The sequence below is a fragment of the Ranitomeya variabilis genome, chromosome 1 (genome assembly GCF_051348905.1).
Source record: "Ranitomeya variabilis isolate aRanVar5 chromosome 1, aRanVar5.hap1, whole genome shotgun sequence".
NCBI classification, from domain to species: Eukaryota; Metazoa; Chordata; class Amphibia; order Anura; family Dendrobatidae; genus Ranitomeya; species Ranitomeya variabilis.
The window spans coordinates 644,154,908-644,172,194 of record NC_135232.1 but is presented as its reverse complement, the minus strand read 5'-3'; the positions used below and the strand labels follow the sequence as shown (position 1 = coordinate 644,172,194).

Here is a 17,287-nt window from a genome sequence, read left to right as displayed (position 1 = left end):
ACATAATGCAATTCTTCAAATCATGAATTGTTTCATCTTTCTCAGATCTGGAATACAAAATTTCTTTTAACCAACTTTTTTACGTTTTCTGTAACATTAGCTAAGGCCTGCACCTGTAACATGGGAATTCAGAAACACTCAAGCCTTACATGTTATCTTCTAAAATAAACCTTGGACAGGGTTATGCCAATAATTAGTATAAGATTGCTTATGTGTTATGTGTCTTCTTAAAGAGTAACTTTTTTTTACATAAATCAAGTATTTATGTGAAAATAAGAACCTTTATCATATATCTTTTCAAAGAAATCCATTTATTTCTCCCCCTGCACTGATAATTTATTCTCAAAATTCTCAATTCACGGGTAAAATCTGTCTTCAGTGAATACAGACTTTCCTATTACTGAGATAGGAGAAAACAGTTGGTGCTTATAAAGTTCTATGGAGAATTATAACTGTCGCTTCAGGAGAACTTGCAACAGTATGTCTGTGTCTGCCTCTAGCTCCTCTTCATCTCCTCCCCTTTCCATAGAAATAAAACAGCAACTGTCCTCTATCTCACAAATGGGAAACTTTGACTTCACAGGTTTTACCCATGAATTGAGAATGAATGATCAGTCCAGGAGGAGAAAAAAGCAGATTTCTCTGATAAGAAATATTACAAAGTTTCTTATTTTCGTGTGTACTATTAATTTATTAAATAAAAATGAAAATGATTGCGACACTTTAACCCCTTCCCGACCCGTGACACAGCGTATGCGTTATGAAAGTCGGTACCAATCCGACCTGTGACACATATGCTGTGTCACAGAATGATCGCGTCCCTGCAGATCAGGTGAAAGGGTTAACTCTAATTTCACCCGATCTGCAGGGACAGGGGGAGTGGTACTTTAGCCCCGGGGGAGGGGGGCGCGGGGTGGTGGCTTTGCCCCCATGTGGCTGCAATCGCTCTGATTGGCTGTTGAAAGTGCAACAGCCAATCAGAGCAATTTGTAATATTTCACCTATGAAAAGTGGTGAAATATTACAATCCAGCCATGGCCGATGCTGCAATATCATCGGCCATAGCTGGAAACCCTGATCTGCACCCCCCCATCGCCACCGATCTCCTCCCCAGTCCTCTGTTCAGTGGTCCGCTCCCCTCCGTCCTCCTGTCTGCTCCCCAGTCCTCCTGTCTGCTCCCCCCGTGCTCCGATCCACCCCCCTGTGCTCCGATCCACCCCCCGTGCTCCCCCCCAGCCCCTTACCGAGCCTCCCGGTGTCCATCCATCTCCTCCATGGGCGCCGCCATCTTCCAAAATGGCGGGCGCATGCGCAGTGCGCCCTCCGAATCGGCCGGCAGATTCGTTCCATGTACATTTTGATCACTGTGATAAAACCTATCACAGTGATCAAAATAAAAAAAATAGTAAATGAAACCCCCCCCCCCCCCCTTTATCACCTCCATAGGTAGGGACAACAATAAAATAAAGAAAATATTTTTTTTTAATTTTTTTTTCCACTAGGGTTAGAACTAGGGTTAGGGTTAGGGTTAGGCTATGGCTATGCACACGTATTCTGGTCCTCTGCGGATTGTTCCGCAGCGGATTTGATAAATCCGCAGTGCAAAACCGCTGCGGATTTATCGCAGATTCACTGTGGTTTTTCTGCGGATTTCACTGCGGTTTTACAACTGCGGTTTTCTATTGGAGCAGTTGTAAAACCGTTGCGGAATCCGCAGAAAGAAGTGACATGCTGCGGAATGTAAACCGCTGCGTTTCCGCAGCATGTGCACAGCGTTTTTTGTTTCCCATAGGTTTACATTGAACTATAAACTCATGGGAAACTGCTGCGGACCCGCAGCTGTGGAAACGCTGCGGATCTGCAGCGTTTTCCGCAGCGTGTGCACATAGCCTTAGAATTAGGCTATGTGCACACGGTGCGGATTTGGCTGCGGATCCGCAGCAGATTGGCCGCTGGAAAACCAAATCCGCTGTGCCCATGGTGCGGAAAATACCGTGCGGAAACGCTGCGTTGTATTTTCCGCAGCATGTCAATTCTTTGTGCGGATTCCGCAGCGTTTTACACCTGTTCCTCAATAGGAATCCGCAGGTGAAATCCGCACAAAAAAAACTGGAAATCCATGGTAAATCCGTAGGTAAAACACAGTGCCTTTTACCTGCGGATTTTTCAAAAATGGTGCGGAAAAATCTCACACGAATCCGCAACGTGGGCACATAGCCTTAGGGTTAGGGTTGGAATTAGAGTTAGGGTTGGAATTAGGGCTAGGGTTGGAAATAGGGTTAAGATTAGGATTGTGGTTAGGGTTATGGTTAGGGGTGTGTTGGGGTTAGGGTTGTGGTTAGGGTTGGGATTAGGGTTAGGTTTAGGGTTAGGGGTGTGTTGGGGTTAGGGTTGTGGTTAGGGGTGTGTTTGGGTTATTGTTGTGGTTAGGGTTATGGCTAGAGTTTGGATTAGGGTTAGGGGTGTGTTGGGAATAGTGTTGGAGTTAGAATTGAGGGGTTTCCACTGTTTAGGCACATCAGGGGTCTCCAAACGCAACATGGCGCCACCATTGATTCCAGCCAATCTTGCGTTCAAAAAGTCAAATGGTGCTCCCTCCCTTCCGAGCCCCGACGTGCGCCCAAACAGTGGTTTACCCCCACATATGGGGTACCAGCATACTCGGGACAAACTGGGCAACAACTATTGGGGTCCAATTTCTCCTTTTACCATTGTGAAAATAAAAAATTGCTTGCTAAAACATCATTTTTGAGGAAAGAAAAATTATTTTTTATTTTCATGGCTCTGCGTTGTAAACTTCTGTGAAGCACTTGGGGGTTCAAAGTGCTCCCCAAATATCTAGATAAGTTTCTTGGGGGATCTAGTTTCCAAAATGGGGTCACTTGTGGGGGGGTTTCTACTGTTTAGGCACATCAGGGGCTCTGCAAATGCAACGTGACGCCCGCAGACCATTCCATCAAAGTCTGCATTTCAAAACGTCACTACTTCCCTTCCGAGCCCCGACGTGTGCCCAAACAGTGGTTTACCCCCACATATGGGGTACCAGCATACTCGGGACAAACTGGGCAACAACTTTTGGGGTCCAATTTCTCCTGTTACTCTTGTGAAAATAAAAAATGGAGGGCTAAAAAATAATTTTTGAGGAAAGAGAAATTATTTTTTATTTTCACGGCTCTGCGTTATAAACTTCTGTGAAGCACTTGGGGGTTTAAAGTGGTCACCGCACATCTAGATTAGTTCCATGGGAGGTCTAGTTTCCAAAATGGGGTCATATGTGGGGGAGCTCCAATGTTTAGGCACACAGGGTCTCTCCAAACGCGACATGGTGTCCGCTAACGATTGGAGCTAATTTTTCATTCAAAAAGTCAAATGGCGCTCCTTCCCTTCCGAGCCCTGCCGTGTTCCCAAACAGTGGTTTACCCCACATGTGAGGTATCAGTGTACTCAGGAGAAATTGCCCAATAAATTTTAGGATCCATTTTATCCTGTTGCCTATGTGGAAATGAACAAATTGAGGCTAAAAGAAATTGTTTGTAAAAAAAGTACTTTTTTATTTTTACGGATCAATTTGTGAAGCACCTGGGGGTTCAAAGTGCTCACTATGCATCTAGATAAGTTCCTTGGGGGGGTCTAGTTTCCAAAATGGGGTCACATGTGGGGGAGCTCCAATGTTTAGGCACACAGGGGCTCTCCAAACGCGACATGGTGTCCGCTAACGTTTGGAGCTAATTTTTCATTCAAAGTAAAATGGCGCTCCTTCCCTTCCGAGCCTTGCCGTGTGCACAAACAGTGGTTTGTGACCACATATGAGGTATCGGTGTACTCAGGAGCAATTGCCCAACACATTTTAGGATCCATTTTATCCTGTTGCCCATGTGGAAATGAACAAATTGAGGCTAAAATAAACTTTTTGTGAAAAAAAAGTGCTTTTTCATTTTTACGGATCAATTTGTGAAGCACTTGGGGGTTCAAAGTGCTCACTATGCATCTAGATAAGTTCCTTTGGGGGTCTATTTTCCAAAATGGGGTCACTTGTGGGGAGCTCCAATGCTTAGGCACACAGGGGCTCTCCAAATGCGACATGGTGTCCGCTAAAGATTGGAGCCAATTTTTCATTGAAAGAGTCAAATGGCGCTCTTTCCCTTCCAAGCCCTGTCGTGCGCAAAAACAGTGGTTCCCCCCCACATATGGGGTATTGGTGTACTCAGGACAAATTGTACAAGAACTTTTGGGGTCCAGTTTCTCTTTTTACCCTTGGGAAAATAAAAAAATTGTTGCTAAAATATCATTTTTGTGACTAAAAAGTTAAATGTTCATTTTTTCCTTCCATGTTGCTTCTGCTGCTCTGAAGCACCTAAAGGGTTAATAAACTTCTTGAATGTGGTTTTTAGCACCTTGAGGGGTGCAGTTTTTAGAATGGTGTCACTTTTGGGTATTTTCAGCCATATAGACCCCTCAAACTGACTTCAAATGTGAGGTGGTCCCTAAAAAAAAAAATGGTTTTGTAAATTTTGCTGTAAAAATGAGAAATCGCTGGTCAAATTTTAACCCTTATAACTTCCTAGCAAAAAAAATTTGGTTTCCAAAATTGTGCTGATGTAAAGTAGATATGTGGGTAATGTTATTTATTAACTATTTTGTGTCACATAACTCTCTCTCGTTTAACAGAATAAAAATTCAAAATTTGAAAATTGCGAAATTTTCAAAATTTTAGCCAAATTTCCATTTTTTTTTTACAAATAAACGCAAAAATTATCGACCTAAATTTACCACTAACGTGAAGCCCAATATGTCATGAAAAAACAATCTCAGAACCGCTAGGATCCGTTGAAGCATTCCTGAGTTATTACCTTATAAAGGGACACTGGTCAGAATTGCAAAAAACGGCCAGTGTTGTGAACTCTGTTTCCGGGCTCCCTCCTGTGGTCGTGAGTGGTACTGTGTGAGTTCTCTCTTTGGGCTCCCCCTGGTGGCTCTTTTTGTTATTTTGCAGGTTTCTGGCTGGGATCAGCTGTCTCGTCATCTGCTAGTCAGGTTTCCTATTTAATCCACCTGGTCCTTCATTCCTTGCCTGTTGTCGTTGTATTCAGTGCTATTCTGATTGCTCCTGTCTACATCCGTTATCAGTCTCTCAAGAGAAGCTAAGTTTTGTTTGCTTATTTTTGCTCATCTGTGTTCAAGATGTTTCCTAGTATATGATGAGTTTTGTCCAGCTTGCTAATATGTGATTTCCTTGCTTGCTGGTGCTCTGGGGTGCTGAGTTGCTCCCCCCACATCGTTAGTTGGTGTGGGGGTTCTCGCATTCTCTGCGTGGATATTTTTGCATAGGGTTTTTTACTGACCGCACAGATCCCTTGCTATTTTCTGCTATCTAGCGTTAGCGGGCCTCATTTGCTCAACCTGTTTCATCTCTGCGTTTGTCTTTTCCTCTTAACTCACCGTTATTATTTGTGGGGGCTTCTATATCTCTGGGGTTATTTCTCTGAGGCAAGTGAGGTCTTTACTTTCTCTTTAGGGGTAGTCAGTTTCTCAGGCCGTGAAGAGACGTCTAGGATTTCAGGAAACGTTCCACGGCTGCCTATAGTGTTTGCGGTTAGGATCAGGTTTGCGGTCAGTCCAGTTACCACATCCCCAGAGCTCGTCCTATTATCTTCTACTTAGCTGGTTAGATTTGTGATCCTAAGCCACTGAGGATCATAACAGGCCAGGTAATTAAGGTCAAAATAGGCTGGGTCATGAAGGGGTTAAAAAGAGGACCTGTCACTTACTGTAAAAAATGGAGTTAAATACCACGTAAAAATCCCTAAGCTCCCCTGATTCTGCCGCTCTTTTCCATTTTCAGCTGCGTCGCTCCTTTGCAGAAATATTCACATTTGTTAATTTTGTAGCGCGGTATGTGAAATCTCTGTTTGTAGTGCAACTGGAGGTTTTTTTCATTTGTTCAGAGACCTCTTTGGGGGTGCTCTTACAACCCTTCCTCTTAGATGCGATCAATCACAGCTCGATAGTACCTAAGACTCACCATCATCATCATCGATCAACTGCTGACTAATGGGCAATCTAGACCCGCATTACGGCCATCAAACAGCAGCCCAGTTCATGTTTATGCTTCCACAGTTTTTCTCTGAATATTCTGTCTTACTCCAAAGCTAAGTAACTGGAGTGAGTGCTTAGAACCTATGTACAAGTCTATAGAATATGTTAGTGCAATATAAGCAATAAATAGAAGATTTTGTTCTCCTGGAATATGCTTTTTCTTTCACAGTTAATACTAGCATTATAAATTAGGTACGGTAAATATGGGATTGTGGCAACATTTTTATTTATTTTGAAGTCACTGATAAACAATGATAATCCATCGTGCGCAGAAAATGATATGTACGGTATTCACACACACAAACATTTATAGCCAAGTTTGTCCTTGCGGCAAAAGTTTGAAGAGCATTCAGTAATGTGTAGCATGCTTAATTAATTGATTGTTTTTATTTCCTATGTGTTTAATCACCTGGAAGAAAAATACAATTAATCTAATGTTACTGTTTGCAAGTAAACATGGAAAGTAATCAGCTAAAAAAAATGCCATGTGCTGCCTTTTTGTGGTTCACCGAGTATATTAATGACTAATCAAGGTTAGAAAATGTTATATTTTTATGAAAATAGCATAAAAATATAATATGTATTTTGCAATGATGTGCTAGTGAGTGTGTGATCATTTTCGCATTCATATATGGTGATTCATGAAATATCTTGTTCTAAATGCAACTTGGAATCTTCTCCCTTAGGCCAGATGGCGGATCCAATTGCATTGGACCAAGCAGAAACTATCGCTCATGCAATGTGCAGGTAAAAGCCTTGGATATGAGGGTTTTTTTTAATCCTAAAGTATATTTATAGTGTAGTGGTGCATATATTCCGTCCCATGACCCATCCTGTAAAGTCAAATGTTATTGCTCATTGACATTGTTTCACATCTGTCATCTACAGTATAGTACCGCAGTTTGTAGAGAAAAGCAGTGCGGTAGTACGTTCTTTTTTTTTTTTTGTTAGAACAAGCTATTTTTCGTTTTATTTTAGGGTTTTATAATGCTTTGTATTGTCTTATTTCATACATAGAAAATAATATGGAGAAAGCGTAAATGCTTGAATAAATCCTAGGCACCAAATGGAGCTGGAGGCAAAACTTCCTTTAATCACCCTCGATGTTATGATTATTTTATGCAAAATATGCAATTTTATCGTATACATCTTTTGTCTTTGGATGATCATAAGTTGTACTGAAGAGATTTTTTTTTAATTTGCATGATGATTGATTACTCTGCTGCCACCTAAGGATAATATTTGATTTCTGGACAGTGGAGTATTATGGTTCGCCAATCTGATACAATCACACAGAAGAACGACTGCAGCATACAACGCCAGGATGCACTGTCTTAATGGCAATGCTCTGCAAAAACTATTCAGGAATGGTTTGCCAAAGATAACAAAGCGTGTCCATGGTGTGCACTTGGCCTTCAAATTCTCCATGACCTAACAAGATTGAGCTTCTGTAGGATGTGATGGAAATACAAGCCAATCAAAGTACATGTCTGGTGGCCTGACCTTTCAAATTTCTTGTGTGTGTGTGTATGTATGTATATATATATATATATATATATATATATATATATATATATATATATATATATATATATATATATATATATATATATGTATATATACACTCACCGGCCACTTTATTAGGTACACCATGCTAGTAACGGGTTGGACCCCCTTTTGCCTTCAGAACTGCCTCAATTCTTCGTGGCATAGATTCAACAAGGTGCTGGAAGCATTCCTCAGAGATTTTGGTCCATATTGACATGATGGCATCACACTGTTGCCGCAGATTTGTCGGCTGCACATCCCAAAGATGCTCCATACAAGGCAGGATGGATCCATGCTTTCATGTTGTTTACGCCAAATTCTGACCCTACCATCCGAATGTCGCAGCAGAAATCGAGACTCATCAGACCAAGCAACGTTTTTCCAATCTTCTACTGTCCAATTTCGATGAGCTTGTACAAATTGTAGCCTCAGTTTCCTGTTCTTAGCTGAAAGGAGTGGTACCCGGTGTGGTCTTCTGCTTCTGTAGCCCATCTGCCTCAAAGTTCGACGCACTGTGCGTTCAGAGATGCTCTTAGGCCTACCTTGGTTGTAACGGGTGGCGATTTGAGTCACTGTTGCCTTTCTATCAGCTCGAACCAGTCTGCCCATTCTCCTCTGACCTCTGGCATCAACAAGGCATTTCCGCCCACAGAACTGCCGCTCACTGGATTTTTTTTCTTTTTCGGACCATTCTCTGTAAACCCTAGAGATGGTTGTGCGTGAATATCCCAGTAGATCAGCAGTTTCTGAAATACTCAGACCAGCCCTTCTGGCACCAACAACCATGCCACGTTCAAAGGCACTCAAATCACCTTTCTTCCCCATACTGATGCTCGGTTTGAACTGCAGGAGATTGTCTTGACCATGTCTACATGCCTAAATGCACTGAGTTGCCGCCATGTGATTGGCTGATTAGAAATTAAGTGTTAACAAGAAGTTGGACAGGTGTACCTAATAAAGTGGCCGGTGAGTGTATATATATATCCATAGTAACTTAGTGGATGAGCACTCTGTTGGAAGAACAATCTTGTGCAACTCTAGATGGGTCACCGTGGTCATTTCCACTGTTGTCTTGATTTCAACAAGTCATCGGTTTTCGTGTCTTCTGCTTGGCCTTGTTCTCTCTATTCTTTTGACCTTTTTAACTAAAGGCCCCGTCACACATAGCGAGATCGCTAGCGAGATCGCTGCTGAGTCACAAGTTTTGTGACGCAACAGCGACCTCAGTAGCGATCTCGCTATGTGTGACACGTACCAGCGACCCGGCCCCTGCTGTGAGATCGCTGGTCGTGTCAGAATGGCCTGGGCCGTTTTTTGGTCGTTGAGGTCCCGCTGACATCGCTGAATCGGTGTGTGTGACACCGATCCAGCGATGTCTTCACTGGTAACCAGGGTAAACATCGGGTTACTAAGCGCAGGGCCGCGCTTAGTAACCCGATGTTTACCCTGGTTACCAGCGTAAATGTAAAAAAAACAAACAGTACACACTCACCATCTGATGTCCGTCAGGTCCCTTGGCGTCTGCTTCCCACACTGACTGAGCACCGCAAAGTGAAAGTGAAAGCAGATCACAGCGGTGACGTCACCGCTGCGCTCTGCTCTCACTGTACGGCGGCACTCAGTCAGAGCAGGAAGCAGACGGCGAGGGACCTGACGGACATCAGAAGGCGAGTATGTACTGTTTGTTTTTTTTGGTAACCAGGGTAAACATCGGGTTACTAAGCGCGGCCCTGCGCTTAGTAACCCGATGTTTACCCTGGTTACCCGGGTGCTGCAGGGGGACTTCGGCATCGTTGAAGACAGTTTCAACGATGCCGAAGTCGTTCCCCTGATCGTTGGTCGCTGGAGAGAGCTGTCTGTGTGACAGCTCCCCAGCGACCACACAGCGACTTACCAACGATCACGGCCAGGTCGTATCGCTGGTCGTGATCGTTGGTAAATCGCTATGTGTGACGGGGCCTTTACTGAAAGGATCTGCTGCTAACCTCTCCATATCAGATACCAGAGAACCCCATCAGAGGTCGGTGCTTTGTATCACAAGACATGTGTCGGGAGTCCTTGATGATTCAGAGTTGTTTTGGCTTAGGGTACTGTCACACAGTGCAATTTTGATCGCTAGGACGGCACGATTCGTTACGATCTCGCAGTGTCTGACACGCTACTGCGATCAGGGACCCTGCTGAGAATCGTACGTCGTAGCAGATCGTTTGAAACTTTCTTTCGTCGCTGGATCTCCCGCTGTCATCGCTGGATCGTTGTGTGTGACAGCGATCCAGCGATGCGTTCGCTGGTAACCAGGGTAAACATCAGGTAACTAAGCGCAGGGCCGCGCTTAGTAACCTGATGTTTACCGTGGTTACCAGCGTAAAAGTAAAAAAAAACAAACCGTACATGCTCACCATCTGATGTCCGTCCGGTCCCTTGCCGTCCGCTTCCCGCTCTGACTGTCTGCCGGCCGGAAAGTGAGAGCAGATCACAGCGGTGACGTCACCGCTGCGCTCTGCTCTCACTGTACGGCCGGATCTCAGTCAGAGCAGGAAGCGGACGGCAAGGGACCTGACGGACATCAGATGGTGAGCATGTACGGTTTGTTTTTTTTAACTTTTAGGCTGGTAACCAGGGTAAACATCGAGTTACTAAGCGCGGCCCTGCGCTTAGTAACCCGATGTTTACCCTGGTTACCCGGGGACTTCGGCATCGCTCCAGCGCCGTGATTGCAACGTGTGACTGCAGTCTACGACGCTGGAGCGATAATCATACGACGCTGCGACGTCACGAATCGTGCCGTCGTAGCGATCAAAATTGCACTGTGTGACAGTACCCTTAATGCAAGGGACCTATGCAATTTTACTATTTTAATGTTATGGCTGATTCAGGTGTATCACAACTTTTGGAGATGTGGAAATGTACCAGTGTCCCCACTCATAACAGAGGAGAAAACAAAGCTCTTCTATTCTTTACAGTTGGGCAGAGAATGGTACTGTTAAAGCATTATCCCAAGGGAGGCCTCTGGCCCATATATACCATTTACCTTACCTTGGGGCTCAGACGTGAAAGCTGCCAGTTTGGCATTATTGATACACTACATACAGGTTAAAGGGCCACCTGACCCATCAATCGAGCATGGATCACTATCGATCAGTCGAGCATGGAACGCTATCGATCAGTCGAGCATGGAACGCTTTCAATCAGCAGAGCATGGAACGCTATCGATCAGTCGAGCATGGAACGCTATCGATCAGCCAAGCATGGAACGCTTTCAATTAGCAGAGCATGGAACGCTATCGATCAGTCGAGCATGGAACGCTATCGATCAGTCGAGCATGGAACGCTATCGATCAGTCGAGCATGGAACGCTATCGATCAGCCGAGCATGGACCGCTTTCAATCAGCAGAGCATGGAACGCTATCGATCAGCCGAGAATGGAACACTAGCGATCAGTCGAGCATGAATCACACTGATGCTTGTTTTTAAAGCTATACAAATATATTTTTTCCCCTAAAAATTCTAGTTACAGGGTTCTTGACTGAATATGATTCATTAATTTAAGTGTCTAATACACTGGAGAAATCGTATCTAATGTTCAGCCCATGCAGAGCTGACTGGAGTTTTCTCTTCATTCTGCTTCTCAGGATTGCCCTGAAGGCTTTCGAGATTTTCGTGCTGAGCAGTGTTCGGAGTACGATGGGATGGAATTCCAGGGAAAAAGGTACAAGTGGCTGCCATATTATGGAGGTGAGGAAATACAGATTTGAATATACTGCATTCAGTTCATTACATTTTTTATTAATATTTGTATAAGATTGCTGATGAGTGATTTTTAATAAAGCCTTTTCTTAGAATATGAAATATTATTTATGATAAAAATCATCCGTGTCACAGAGGAAAGTATTGAAAATACTACTTTGAAATGCCACATAGGTAGACAAATATGTTAGTATAAATTATGCCATATTACTTGTGTGTTATCCAGAGTGTGCAGATGATATACAAAGTCTACGCATCTCTGTTAAAATGACATTTTTTTTTCATGTAAAAACAAAAAAAATAATACCAAGAAGAATAATTTCAGAACTTTTTCCACCTTAATGTCACCTATAATCTGTATTCAATTGAAAAACAAACAAATTATTTTGAGGGGGAAAATAAAAATATCAAAACTAAAATGTGGTTGCATGAGTGTGACATGCTCTTATAATTTCGGAATGTGATTGTGTTTATAAATAGCCAATCACATTTAAACTCAAGTCAAATAATACTAGATAGTAAACAGCTGACATCATTTAAAGGGACTCTGATTAACCCCATATAAAGTTTAGTGGCTTTAGTCATCTAATCTCTTATACCGCACAAGGAATGGTGTAAAAAATAAATAAAACCAATTCTTCATTTGCTGTTGATTTGTTCATTCTGCCTTCCAAAGATTGCAGTAAGGTTTGGCACACATTTATCCTGTGCTCTGTACTGAGCGCTTACACCGCGGTTTCCGTGCAAATCTCTGAAATATGTGATTCAGTCAGAACCTCTGGCAGAAGATTCCCAATAATGAGACAGATGGAGGCACTGTGGACGCTGTCTGACCTGTGATCTGGTGGTGTCTGTTTTTAGGCAAACAGAAAAGTGTGGTTGACAACAGTTTTGTGCACTTCTGAAAAGGACAATGCTGAACAGAGGCCAGACGGAGTCCAGAATAACTCTGCTGCCTCATTATAGTGAATGGATCCCTTGGGGGGTTTCATCTAAATCACGGCACTTGGAGATTTGGATGGAAACCTCAAAGAAAGTGCTTAGTGTAGAGCTCTGGATAAATGTGATCCCAAATGTTCCCAATAAAAGCTTCAATTAAATACACAAAAAAGCAAGTCCCCACTCAGGCCTGTCATCTGTTAACAGAAATATAGGGGCTTACACATTACTGGTAGCACAAAGGCTCTGGAAAAGCAATTCTTCACCTGCTGTTGATTTGGTTTTTTTTCTGCCTCTCTTAAATCACAGTAAGGCTAGGCTCACATTTAGCCTGTAATCTACGCTGAACATTTACACTGGGGTTTCCATGTAAATCTCTGAAATAAGTGATTCAGATGGAACCTCTGTTGGAAGATTCCCTGTAATGAGGCAGAGTGAAGCACTGTGGACGCTGAGATCTGGCAGTGTCCGTCTTTTTATTAGGCGTGCATAAAAGTGCCGTCGGCCACAGATTTGTGCACCTCTGAAAAAGGGCACCGCTGAACAGAGGCCTGATGGAGTCCAGAGTAACTCTGCTGCCTCTTTATAGTGAATGGATCCTTCAGAAGTTTCACCTGTCACTTCACTCAGAGATTTAGCTGGAAACCCCAAAGTAAGTGCTCAGCGTAGAGCCCCGGGTAAATGTGATCCCAAACGTTATGCAAAATGTTCCAAATAAAAGCTTCAAATCAATCCACAAAAAATACAAGTCCCCATCAGGTACAGCATGTGTTAATGGGAATATAGGGGGCTTCCACATTACAGTACAAAGTCTCTGGAAAAGCAAAATGGACCTCGCCCCCCTCAAAAAATTCAGCAAATTCTGTGCTCCTAAATCTAAATGCCCCCCTCCCTTCTCAACTCCACAGTGTGCCTAAACCACAATTAGTGTCCACATGTTTGGCATTTCTGTAGCTACGAGAGACCGCCTAATTTATGGGTTCATGATCTGGACACAATGTAAGGGCACTACAACATACTGGTCCCTACAACATACTATCATTACAACGGCAGTTTGCAATTTTCACTCAGCAACATCCCCTGACGAGTCTAGCTTCCATAATGGTATCACTTGTGTTTTTTTTTTTTTTTCCACTGTTTAGACACATCAGGGGCACTTCAAACGAGACATGACACCGGCAGACCATTCCATCAAAGTCTGTGTTCCAAAACGTCACTACTTCTTTTCTGATCCCTGCCGTGTACCCAAGCAGTAGTTTTCTCTCACATACGGTGTATCCGCATACTCAAGAGAAATTGCACACCAAATTGTATGGTGCAATTTCTCATGTTACTATATTACCCTTGTGAAAATGCTACATTTTGGGCAAAAACATTTTTGTGGGGAAAATTTATTTATTTTTTTAAATTATTTTTACCGATCAATGTTATAAACTTCTGTGAAACACCTGGGGTTCCATGTGCTCACCGTACATCCAGATAAATTCCCTTGAGGGGTTTAGTTTCCAAAATGGGGTCACTTGTGGGCAGTTTCCACTCAGGGGCTCTCCAAATGCAACATGGCGCCCACTAATTATTCCAGTAATTTTAACATTAAAAAAGTCAAATGGCACTCCTTCCCTCCCGAGCCCTGCCGTGTGCCCAAACAGTGGTTTTCCCCCACATATGGGGTATTGGTATGCTTAAGAGAAATTGCACAACTAATTTTGGGGTCCAATTTTTCTTGTTACTCTTGCAAAAATAAAAAGAACTTGGGTCCTAAAGTAATTTTTTTGTGACAAAAAGTGAAATGTTTATTTTTTTCCATCCACATTCCATTACTTCCTGTGAAGCACCTGATCGGTTAATAAACTTGTTGAATGTGATTTTGAGCACCTTGAGGGGGTGCGGTTTTTAGAATGGTGTCACTTTTGAGTATCTTCTATCATATAGACCCCTCAACAAAGTGACTTCAAATGTGATGTGTTCTCTAAAAAAATGGTTTTGTAAATTTTGTTGGAAAAATGAGAAATCACTGCTCAACGTTTAACCATTATAACTTCCTACCAAAAAAAATAATGTTTAAAAAATTGTGCTGATGTGATGTAGACATGTGGGAAATGTTATTTATTAACTATATTTAGTGATACATCTCTTTGATTTAACAAATAAAATGTTTAAAAGTGCAAAATTTGAAAAATGCTCACCAACTTATGTTTTTTTCCCCACGAATAAACGCAAGTCATATCGAATAAATTTTAGCAATACCATGAAGTACAATATGTCACAAAAAAACATTTTCAGAATCACCAGGATCCGTTGAAGCGTTCCAGAGCTATAACCTCATAAAGGGACAGTGGTCAGAATTGTAAAAATTGGCCTGGTCATTAATGTGCAAACAGCCTTGGGGGTAAAGGGGTTAAAGGCTGTGCATATTTATGCAACCACATCATTATTTTGCTTCTTTATTTTTACTCCTAAAAAGATTTGATTTTCTGTGTCAGTTGAATTGTACAGATACAGAAAAAGTTCTTGCTATATTTTTTTTTTACATCACAAAAACTTGGCATTTTAACAGCAGTGTGTAAACTTTTTATATCCACTAGATCTGTGTCTCTTGGCGGTCTGATGAGCGGGCATTTTAGCAGTTAAGAAGGGCTTGTCCAATAGTTGTCAGGATCTTAATGAGTGTTTTCCACTTTAAAAACTATAGGTTTAAGTCTACAGTAAATAAATTTGGTGAGAAAATAAACCATGCTCTACATATTTTTTTTTAAAAGCATCCAATAAGTGTGAGTTAAATTGCATACCCAAAGGAGAGAACTTTTACTACCGACACAAGATGGCTGTGCTTGACGGAACACCGTGTGAACCAGGCCTAAGAGATATTTGTGTTGAGGGTGTATGCAAGGTAGGACACAGCTCTAATGTTTGTTAGAACTTACCTCTTACTTTAAGACAATATATTGCTTGGCTTAAAGGGATTTGTAGGCTTAACAAAAAAAAACAACAAAAAAACGTTTTCTTCCCGTAACCATGCAAGACCTCTACAGATACAGTAGTTTTGCTGTTACAACTCAGTCAACCAATGCACATATGTGGTACTGTTTTTATGGAATAAAGCAGCCATGATTTTCTAATCATAGAAAACCTGTTTAACCAATTAGTGCCACGAGGAGTTAATGCAGCATAGTTAACATCTGATGCCATAAATACATGGCCAGGAATGGTGCAGGTCGTGGAGCTGTGAACACATCAGCAGCTGGTGCTGGCTGTATATTACAGCTGTCGCTCTGCTACAGTGGTCAGTATTGAAAATAACTCCTTTAGGCCATGTGCACACGTTCAGTATTTTTCGCGTTTTTTTCGCGTTTTTTCGCTATAAAAACGTGATAAAAACGCGAAAAAAACGCTTACATATGCCTCCTATTATTTTAAGTGTATTCCGCATTTTTTTGTGCAAATGTAGCCTTTTTTTCCGCGAAAAAATCGCATCGCGGAAAAAAAAGCAACATGTTCATTAAGGGTATGTGCACACGTTCAGGATTTCTTGCAGAAATTTCCTGAAGAAAACCGGAAATTTTCTGCAAGAAATCCGCATTTTTTTTTTTTGCGTTTTTTTTTCCGTTTTTTTAGCGTTTTTTTAGCATTCTGCAAGCGTAATTAGCTTGCAGAATGCTAAAGTTTTCCAAGCGATCTGTAGCATCGCTTGGAAAACTGACTGACAGGTTGGTCACACTTGCCAAACATAGCGTTTGACAAGTGTGACCAACTTTTTACTATAGATGCAGCTTATGCAGCATCTATAGTAAAAGATAGAATGTTTAAAAATAATAAAAAAAATAAAAAAATGCTTATACTCACCCAGACATCTCCTCACCGGCGTCCGGCTCCTCTTCCTATAGCTGGTCTGTGCGCACAGGACCTTCCGTGACGTCACGGTCACGTGAGCGGTCACATGACCGCTCACGACCAATCACAGGACAGTGACGTCATCGGCAGGTCTTTCGCCGCACATCAGCTACAGGAACCGAACGGCAGCGTGCAGTGGAGGCGGGAAGACATCGAGGGTGAGTATAGGACTGTTTTTTATTTTAATTCTTATTTTTTGACCACTTATATGGTGCCCAGTGCGTGGAGGAGAGTCTCCTCTCCTCCACCCTGGGTACCAACCGCACATAATCTGCTTACTTCCCGCATGGTGTGCACAGCCCCGTGCGGGAAGTAAGCAGATCAATGGACCCCTAGGTGTGCGGAATCCCCTGCAATTCCGCATTTTAGGCCATGTGCACACGTTCAGTATTTTTCGCGTTTTTTTCGCGTTTTTTCGCTATAAAAACGTGATAAAAACGCGAAAAAAACGCTTACATATGCCTCCTATTATTTTAAGTGTATTCCGCATTTTTTGTGCAAATGTAGCCTTTTTTTCCGCGAAAAAATCGCATCGCGGAAAAAAAGCAACATGTTCATTAAAATGCGGAATTGCAGGGGATTCCGCACACCTAGGGGTCCATTGATCTGCTTACTTCCCGCACGGGGCTGTGCCCACGATGCGGGAAGTAAGCAGATTATGTGCGGTTGGTACCCAGGGTGGAGGAGAGGAGACTCTCCTCCACGCACTGGGCACCATATAAGTGGTCAAAAAATAAGAATTAAAATAAAAAAGTCCTATACTCACCCTCGATGTCTTCCCGCCTCCACTGCACGCTGCCGTTCGGTTCCTGTAGCTGGTGTGCGGCGAAAGACCTGCCGATGACGTCACTGTCCTGTGATTGGTCGTGAGCGGTCATGTGACCGCTCACGTGACCGTGACGTCACGGAAGGTCCTGTGCGCACAGACCAGCTATAGGAAGAGGAGCCGGACGCCGGTGAGGAGATGTCTGGGTGAGTATAAGCATTTTTTTATTTTTTTTATTATTTTTAAACATTCTATCTTTTACTATAGATGCTGCATAAGCTGCATCTATAGTAAAAAGT

The 17,287-nt window shown here is 42.6% G+C and overlaps 1 protein-coding gene across 1 annotated transcript in view; it reads left to right on the top strand.

The window, feature by feature from the left end:
* Positions 1-17,287, top strand: part of PAPLN (papilin, proteoglycan like sulfated glycoprotein) — a 96,018-nt gene that overhangs the window by 40,859 nt on the left and 37,872 nt on the right. Inside the window, exons 5-7 of the mRNA XM_077261712.1 lie at positions 6,783-6,843; positions 11,278-11,380; positions 15,091-15,221. Coding sequence (XP_077117827.1) covers positions 6,783-6,843; positions 11,278-11,380; positions 15,091-15,221 — 295 coding nt within the window. The remainder of the gene's footprint in view (positions 1-6,782; positions 6,844-11,277; positions 11,381-15,090; positions 15,222-17,287) is intronic.